This window comes from Musa acuminata, chromosome BXJ3-4 (assembly GCF_036884655.1).
Source record: "Musa acuminata AAA Group cultivar baxijiao chromosome BXJ3-4, Cavendish_Baxijiao_AAA, whole genome shotgun sequence".
In the NCBI taxonomy this organism is placed as follows: Eukaryota; Viridiplantae; Streptophyta; class Magnoliopsida; order Zingiberales; family Musaceae; genus Musa; species Musa acuminata.
Window position 1 is genome coordinate 9902000 of NC_088352.1, and position 9539 is coordinate 9911538.

Here is a 9539-nt window from a genome sequence, read left to right on the forward strand (position 1 = left end):
GTCAAGAGAGAGAGAGAGAGAGAGAGAGACAGAGAGAAAGAGAAAGAGAAAGAAAAGCCATCTAATTCTCCCCCAAATCCCTCTTCCGCTCTTGCGTTCGGATCCCCACCGCCTTCCCCCTCTTCGCCAATCCAATTCGGACTTCTCTCGGCTTTCCTGACTCGTTCAGGAACAGCTTCGCCCTCTCCTTTTTCTTTCTCCGCTTGCTCCAAGACGGCGCGAAAACCGGCGATCGCGGAGTTCATTTCGTGCCTTATTGGCGGCAGGTGGAGTCGGAGATAAGAGGGGAGCCGCAAAGGAGGCTTCTTTCCGGCCGATCCTTGAGGTTTCTTGATTTGTTGGCGCATCAAAGGTGAGGCCTTTAGGATCCGATCGTTCGGAATCCTTCCAAAAAATTCTGTTTTTGGGAGATTTTGTCGTTGATCTTTTGGGGAAGGCTGATTCTGAGTTTTGATGAGTCGGTGATCGTTCTTGGATTTTGTTGTGGGTTCCTTCTTGTTGGAGGTTTAAGAATCTGGGGCCGCAGATTGTTTGTTGTTTCTCCTTTTCTGAGGTGATTAGATCATATCTAATGTTGGGGAACCTCGTTTTCACCCAAATACTTTCTTTTCTTTAAATTACTTTGTTTTCTGGAGGATGAAACGATGACCGTAGAAGACCAGCATATGTTTTAGATAATATTCTATCTTTTGGTTCCTCTTTGAACCTTATCTTTTTAACACTTTTCGATGAGACTACAAGACTCTCTCTCTCTCTCTCTCTCTCTCTCTCTCTCTCTCACACACACACACACACACACATCTACTGTTTCTTTCTTGCGATTGGGTTTTCATCGTCTCCTTTCATTTAGCAAAGAGCTGCTGCAATAAAATTTTCTAGTTGAATCGCTTGCGTGACCTTATCCTCTGGGGTTTCCGATCGTAGCTTTTCAGTCTCATCGGTATAATGCACAGTAGCTCGGGTAAGATATTGCGTGAGAGTTCATGCTATATGAAATGAAACACTCACTGGAGAGCAGTTGCAATGCTAATCCAAAGATTAACAAGAAGCTTGATCTTCAACTATGATAGTGTCTGGTTCATGTAGATAAATGTAGAATTTTCGGGTGGTAAGAAAATAATATATATGGGCAATATATTTGAGGGAAGTGATTGAAGAGGCAGCAGGTGAATTGCATGTGACAGTGGTAAATCTTAAGCAAGCTGTAAATGGGATCTCAAGAGAATTATGATTACTCAATGGACATTTATGTAAAATTTTAGATGCAATTGGCAGGTGTTATGGAATTAATTATGGTTGACTATGTCTCTATAATCAAAATCATTCTCGGCTTGCTGTGCTTAGTTGAGAATTTTATACTCCTTCCCTTACTGCTAAGGGCGATCATTATTTTTATTAATTCATTTTAAATAATTCAGAAGAATCTTATTTAGATCAGCATGAAATGCATAGATTATATGCTTTTATATTAGAAGTTATATGAAGAGTTTAATTTTTGAATCATACTAATCCATGTCATTATTAGCCATATTCTGTTTCTGAGAAGGCATATCTCAGAAAGTTGTGCTTAGTGTCAAATGTCATCTGTTCCAAGAGTTCTAAAATTGATAATTATGGTAAGTAACCTATATACCCAGCTTGGTCAGCGGTCATAACTTGCAACTTTCAGTGGAAATGGCTGTAAAACTTTACTTTATAAAACTTTGTATAGTTGTTCTTTTTGTGCTTTAATTTGTACATGCAATGATCAAGCTGGCAATGCAGTGAAGCATGTAACAAACTAGGGGAATTTGCATAGTATGAACTTGACTTCTCAAAGATTACAAAACTACTGCATTGATTGATTGATGCACTGCTAAAGTGAATTTACTACCACATGAACTATTATCAACTTTTCTTGTCATTTTCTGCAACAACAGATATCAGTATACAGTATTATAAATAATCATTAATCTATTAAATAAAAATTATGTTGTTTAATCTAACTACTTAGCTTTTATACCGTTCACGAGAATCATGTCTAATTCAAGTTTCGTAGTCATCGAAGCTCCAGCTTTTCAATATGGATTCAGCCTCAAATGAACTCTAGGAAGGCTCCATGACATATTTGACAAAATTTAGTACCTTAAACTCTTGTTTATCTAGAGCATCTTGTTTCTGCAATCATCGCACAGACTAATATATGGACTTCACTATCATTTCAACAATGATTCATTATCATTGTTGTCTTTCTGCCACTCCTTTGAAGTTGATGTTCTGTCAATGCGGCCTAAGGCCCTGTATGCAGGATAACCATTTTGGATTAAAAAAATTAACATTTTGTGGCATATCGGTCTAAGATTTCAAATCTCGTTGTCTTGTTGTATGTGTGACTCCTAAGGAAGGTCATAGTTAGTTCTAAGTTAAATGATTCCACTTTTTCATCCTTTTGAATGTTGATGAAGTATGGGGTTGGGTGATATTTGAACATATAGAGAACTGGCTTTGAAATTCAGTATTACCTGGAGTCAAGAACAGTGATTGTGTCAGTGGAACAATAGAAGCTTGATACGAGTATATATACTTTCGAGAATGGTCCTAGAAGTACAACAGATATCTAATGAAACAGCTTCCTTTTTTTTTCTTTTGGAGGATGGGCCATATTTTGAGATTTTTTTTACTTAGGACTTTGTTCTTTGAAGATTTTTTTTAACTTCATATAAGTTGTTTGGCTAAACTCAGATTACTCTAAGATGTGGGTTGCACATGACCAGAGTCTTGTGATTTGTCCTCCATGATAGACATGAAATTTACTGAGTGCCTATTTACAGATATTTGTTGTGATCATTATTTTGTTACTGACAAAATAGTCCTATTTTCAAAGATATTAAGTCTAAGATAGAATACCCAAAGTCTGACTCTTGGAACATTTGTTAACAAATTTTCGTATTTGTTGACTGTTAAAAAGCATGATTTCTAACTTAATACCACAAATTACATTAATGGTGTTGTTGTTGATCATATTTATTGATTATGTTAGATGTCTTCGTTGAAGAAGAAATAGGAAAGAAGCATGGATTCAGTGCATAACTTTGAATTTGTACTTACAGCACAGTATATATCATCGGAAAAAATTGTCGTAAGGAGATAATAATCCCATTTATTTAAGTCTTTGTTAAGATGTAAACAATACTGTTTCTTGTCAGGTTTCAGTATATATGGGAAATCACTTATCCCTTAATGAAATTGAAAAATGTTTACTGAATTTCAGCATGATTCCACTTCAAATTCTTTGCATGTTTTTGCTTCATTCATAATTTTCCTCTGATAGCCTGTAAGGTATACATCTTCCGAGTTATTAATCTTTCTTGCACCTATCAGAGATTAACTTTTGATTATTTAGTTTACTGATAAGTTTAAAGATTGCTCTATTAAAACAGTTGCTTTCTTCTTATGTCCACTCGTGCAGCTTACACTGTTCAGGCAGTGGCTGAGTTGTAGTGAGGTAAGCAAGTGGAGAATATACAATCCCAGACGCAGGGGTGAAGGAACAATTTTGAATTTGATCGAGGATCTAGTTCAAGCAACTCGCTCATGGATCAAGATTTGTTGTGGAATAACTTCCTCCATAGTTCTGTAGAGAACCAGGACTTGCCTAATGATTCATTATCTCCTAATATTACTAATATCTCCTGTGGCGATGTAGCTGGTCAAGAAAGTGCTAGCTTTAATATCTGGGATCCAGTTGGCCCTAGCTCTAGCGCGCCTCCGTTACAGCAAGGCAATCATGATGAACTAAAACTAGAAAGCAGTTGGACATCTTCTCCTATAGGTAATAGAGCAGGTGGACCAAGGATAACAGGCAGTAGATCTGAAGCAGTGAACGCTCTTTCTTTTGAAAATGAGAATACTGATCTTAGCAGAAATCATGTCAACAATGGAGAAGCATTATCACAATTTCTTAACTTGCAAGGCCTCCGACATAACGTAGGCTACAATCCAGAGCATGTTAGTATGAGCCGTCAGGTTCTTGAGTCAGCGCATCATCCAGGAGTGTATAATCCAGGTCTAGTGCAACATCAGCATGTTTCCTTCACTGCGAGTTCTTCCAGGGCCATTGATTTTTTTTCCAACAATAATGGAGGCAAACGAGAAGTTGCACAATGTTCTTCACACAAGAGAAAGAACATTGAAGGGATGCATGGGGAGTGTTCAGCAAGTGGAAGTTCTAATAACTTCAATGAAGGTGAGACAAATTATTTTCTATTGTTTTTCCCTCTTCGTTTCCTATTATTTCTGGAAAATAATATATCTGGTTACCTATGTGCTTATTAGGTGTAAATCATGCAGAAGAAGAAATAAATGCAAGAATCAGCACAATCACAAGAGTTCCAGCTTCTGATCCTCATCCTTTTGGTAGTGTAGCGGGAAATGATGAGAGCTTTCAGAGGAACACTCGAATGCGAATCAACCATGCAGATCCAGCTAATACTTCTACACCTAATCTATGGCCCCAAGAGAATATTATTACTCGTCATAATCTTTGGTCTGCCCATCAATTATCATCCCCAGATGTCCCATTAAATCCATCATCAGAGTTAAGGTTGGTGGGTGCCAATCTGGGGTCACGCAGGCAACATTATGTACATACAACTCCTGGCTTGTTTCCAGATCTGTACCCTATCCCACAGAGTGAAGCTTCAACAGCAGAAGTAGGGAGTTCTTCAGGTTCTCCAGCAATTGCAGTTGATGGAGCAGCTGGAGTACAAAACTCATCGAGTGTTTCAAATAATATCTCAGAGCAAATTTATGTTCTCCCAGCTAACACCAGGCGTTCAGTCCGAGATCAGACGAATTGGGGCTTGACCAATGGAAGCACAGTTTTTTCTGGAAATGCATTGCCTACTTCACAGGTTGGTACCAATTTGGGCATTCATCAATCACAAGGAGCAAACTGGTTACCTCACCAACATCGTCGCCGCCGCGTATCAGAAGCTCCACGTAGGTCCGTTTCATCACATACTGAAACTAGAGGTCGGAGTATAAGCCTTCTACCACATCACGATCATTCATCCATAGTACAAGATGTTGGACATCATCAGTCTGGAGCTGTTTCCCGAGGCCATCAGCAAACATACATAAGATCAAATATGTTGCATAGACAAAATGATGGTGCTTTGGGTATTCCTTTGTCCATGCGGACTCTTGTTGCTGCAAGAGAAGCAAGAAGCAGGATATCAGAGGTATGTGTTGAAGCTTCCCATCTTTTAAATATTTTTGAGGTTTTTGTTTAACATTTTTTTTGTTGTTTCATAATTAATGCATCTGTTAGCAACATTTTGTACTATTTGATGTTTGACACTTGGTAATTAACCTCTTGTTTGACATATTGATTGTACTTGTAACTGTATCTTTACTCATTAAAATATATGCAAGTCACATCTGGACTATGATGACCTACAATAGAATGATCTAAAAGTTCGAACCAATTTGACATAGTGTAATGAGAGCTTCTTGCTGGAAAAATTATTGAACTATTATATTGTTAATTTGTTATTAACTATCCAGTTTTGAAGATCAGGAATTACTTTTACAATCAAAGGCCACCATTGTTCACTTCTGAATCAGTTCCGTTTTCACAACTTATAATTACATGTATTGTTGAATATTATGTATCAGCATTCTTTATATGTGAATGTGACATATGTATGTATGTATACACACACACATACACACACACACACACACACACACACACACACACACACACACACACACACACACACACACACACACACACACATATATATATATATATATATATATATATATATGTATGTATGTATGTATGTATGTATGTATGTATATTCTAATAGTCTGATTTTTTAGAGCTTGTATACACTTGGCAAAATATCAACAATTTCATATCTCTTCACTTTGTTTCAGTTCATCCCAATTTGTTCTTATTCCACTTTGGAATCATGAGTTTAAATATTGCATTCTCTCTTGCTCCTTTCCTTTACTGTAAAATTTGGAACTCTCTTATTATTTGAACATGTTATTCTGATTTTTGAAATATAGTTTTTCATGATATTTTTAAAAATAATATGCCATATGCGACCAATATGATTTAGCAGATATTGTTTTGTAGGCACCTTAATTCATGTTTTGAGTTGTCCTTGATCTTCATGTCACTTTGATATACAGAGCTAAATTCAAGCAGTTATGGTGGTTCACGTTGATGTGATGATAATGTTGATCGTTCTGGTCTTTCTATGGATTCACTGGAATTATGGTTAGAAAACTAGTTTGATTGTCAAGTGGTTTTTACATAATTGACCCGAATGACTGGTTGATGCTTGACAGGCCATTGATGTGGTGAAAAGAAGAGATGTTGTATGAATGTAGTAATGTAGCATGCCTTTGTGATAGTAAGTTAGAGAATGATGCTGATACTTGCAAGTCATAATACTGATGCCATTGTTCTGAATAGTTTCTTTGCTAGCCACCATTACAGGCTCCTTGGTGGTTATAAGTCATCGGCACTATACAATGTGCATGGAGATGGTGGGTGATGGAACAAGTGATGCAGGTGCATCAGATGACCTAATTTAGGGGCTATGAATCGATTTAAGGTTGGCATATATTAGAAAACCCTTTTAAAGCTGGCCCCACTTTTATAATTCCAGATAAATGTATATTTATCCCTTTTTTTGTGGCAGTTAATCTGATCCTCAGATGTATCTGAATCCAATTCTCCTGTTTGTCTCTAGTCGAACACTGGTCATGGCACTCACTGTGCAGGCTGCCACACCATCACAATGTGCCTAGCATTCTTTATATAACAGTGATGCTTATGTAATCTACAACCATTGGCAATATAGTTGACCATACTGTACCCTACAACCAGATTATTAAAGTTGTATCCTTCATCCTTTGCCACGAGTTCAGCTAGGAACTGGATCCTTACCTCATATATTCTAGCGATAGTAAACGAAAAAAAAATGTAACCTTCCTGAACATATACCATAATTAAAATGTCTATGATCTCCGTGTCATGAATCTGAATTACATAATTTTATGGTGGAGTGGTGGCAGCAGCAGTGGGCAGCACGAGCAGCCAATGGCACAAGGGAGGTGAGCACGATAGGAGAAATCATGAGATAGGGTTTTTTATTATCGGGTTAGAAGGAAATAGTAAAAGAGAAACGGGTGCTTAGTTCGGTTCACAAGGCTTATCCAGCAGTATCCATATGTAGTCTTTGGAAAACTACCAATTGCAAGAGGACCATAAAGGATTTATTTTATGTATATGTAAAAGGTTTACTTTATTTGGTCCTGGTCCTTGTAGGAAGATACTAGGGCTTTCTATATCCTGCATTAGATTGATCACTTCACAGATATTTTATTGATGTGAAATGGTTTATTTATAGCCAGTATATAATTATGTAGATGATTTTGAATGAGAACTCATTCAGTTTATTATTTTTTAGTTTCCTTAACATTGATTGGAATGATTCTCTCTGTAACAGATGCGTAATGTTTTTGATCTCATCCGTCGGGGGGATAGTTTACTGCTTGAGGTTAGCTTTCATTCCTTAGCCTGGACCTTAAGTTTCTCTTCCTTCCCTCCGCTTTTAGCAGTATGATGATACTTGTTTTGTGTGTGATTGACATAGAGAATAGATATCATTAAATGGTGAAGGTTCTTTTCTGCTTCCTTCTTTTAGCTTTGCTCTCGTCTAACGTGAGTGGCTTGTAGGTGGGCTGGTGAAAGACAAACTGAAGCCTTTGATACAGTAGTAGTTTACTTATAGCCTCTTGGGATACTTGATTATTTCCATATTCTCATACTATTTAATATAGTTGTACTGAAATTCACCAGCCCTAGACTTTTAACTTTAATGCTGGGAGAAAAAGGCGCAAAATATATTCTTAAAATTTGCAAATACTTCCTATCTAAACAGCTTTTGACTTCTAGTCATTATGGTTTTTCATTTGATTATGCGGGTTGTTTTATTTAATCAAACATCTGGTCCATGTCTATCATAACTAAATATCCATCCATTATTCAAGAAAGGTGAGTTAGGGAAAAATTTGTGAACTTTCAGCAATGTTAGGTGAGTAAGAGTTGCTCATTTATATAGATTGTTCATGTGTGAAGTAAGCAGATATTTCCTTCCATTGTCGGTTGAGAAGAGATTGGCTGAGGGTTTACTTCTGACTATCTGAGTTAGCTTCACTCTATGTTTTTCTACTCTCGTTATGAAACAAACATATTGCTATATAAATCACTTCTCTTTTCTTATCATTGGTCTGAGAATTCATTTTTAGCAAGGTCCTCTCTCAGGTGTCACCTCTTTCTACTTTGGTCTGGGAGTCTGTCTTGAATCGTAAACTTATGTTGCATTCGACCAACCAGATTCCTGATTCATTTGGGCTTAAAATTTATTGTGGAACTTCTAACACTGGACTCTCATCTTTTGTGAAATCCTCTGAGTCTTTGTGTTTGAAAATCAAGACATCCTTTAAGAAGAGAGGAGTTTCCTGTGAATCTCAATAGGGAAACTGGTTGTAGGATGACCTACATTTGTATTTGTGTAATCCAACATCAAGCAACCATGCTGCAATCCTATAATTTTCCCTACAGATGTAAATAGGCTAAGATAATCGGAAGCCAGTGTTTCATATGATGCCAGCAATGATCTATAATATTAACATCATTGTAGACTGGTTCTATTATGAAGTGACTTGACTTATGCTGGTGATATTTGAACAGGACGTACTATTATTTGAGCAGTCAGTATTCCCTCGTGGTGCCAATTTGCATGACAGGCATAGAGATATGCGGATGGATGTGGATAACATGTCCTATGAGGTAATAAACTTTCCTTCGGCCTTCTTTCGAGTAGGATCCTTTAAGATTACGACAAAACTGTATTGTACTTGCAGGAACTATTGGCATTGGGAGAAAGAATAGGTACTGTTAACACTGGACTCACTGAGGAAAAGATTCTTAGCAGCCTACGGCAATGGAAGTATGTATCTATTGCCGCAGAACCATCAGAAGAGGAGGTTGAACCATGCTGCATATGTCGGGTGAGCCATTTTCGGGTCCTTGGGGTTGCCTTTTTTTGTAGTGGCTGAACCAGGGATCTGTTAGCTAAGGAATTTTTTTTGGTTTCCACCGGTGGCAGGAAGATTACCTCGAAGGGGAGGAGCTGGGCCGGCTGGATTGCGGCCATGATTTCCACACAGCCTGCATCAAACAATGGCTACTGATAAAGAATTTGTGTCCCATCTGTAAAACAACTGCTCTGAGTACCTGAAAGAGGAGCGGGACTCAGTCCATCCATCTCCAACTACGAGGAAGGAGTGAGCATGAAAAGTAAGATGGGTCTTTCTCCATACTAAATTACTACAATGATGGATAACATTTTTCCTCATTCTTTCATGAAATCTTTTCAAAGTTGATTATTCTTAAGCTTTGTGAACCATCTCAGTACTGGATCGTATCGATATATTATTTTTTTAATGATATTCAATGGTACTGGTCGGTA

At 37.4% G+C, this 9539-nt stretch overlaps 1 protein-coding gene across 3 annotated transcripts; it reads left to right on the forward strand.

The window, feature by feature from the left end:
• LOC135636695 (probable E3 ubiquitin-protein ligase HIP1) lies at positions 1-9539 on the forward strand. Of its 3 annotated transcripts, none has more exons than XM_065148600.1 (7): positions 1-352; positions 3449-4225; positions 4315-5222; positions 7512-7562; positions 8759-8857; positions 8932-9078; positions 9177-9539. In XM_065148600.1, exons 2-7 carry the CDS (start codon positions 3574-3576, stop codon positions 9306-9308), a joined length of 1989 nt encoding a protein of 662 aa, XP_065004672.1. In that variant the 5' UTR covers positions 1-352; positions 3449-3573; the 3' UTR covers positions 9309-9539. The 3 variants fall into 3 exon arrangements, with proteins under 3 accessions (XP_065004672.1, XP_065004674.1, XP_065004675.1); XM_065148602.1 differs by having other exon boundaries at positions 4330-5222; XM_065148603.1 differs by lacking the exon at positions 7512-7562 and having other exon boundaries at positions 213-352.

Excerpts from the sequence above, each read along its gene's own strand:
- LOC135636695 (XM_065148600.1), top strand. The coding sequence starts at position 3,574 with ATGGATCAAGATTTGTTGTGGAATAACTTCCTCCATAGTTCTGTAGAG. Across the intron at positions 8,858-8,931 it reads TGGATAACATGTCCTATGAG|GAACTATTGGCATTGGGAGA; the intron begins GTAATAAACTTT and ends TTGTACTTGCAG. Across the intron at positions 9,079-9,176 it reads AACCATGCTGCATATGTCGG|GAAGATTACCTCGAAGGGGA; the intron begins GTGAGCCATTTT and ends CACCGGTGGCAG.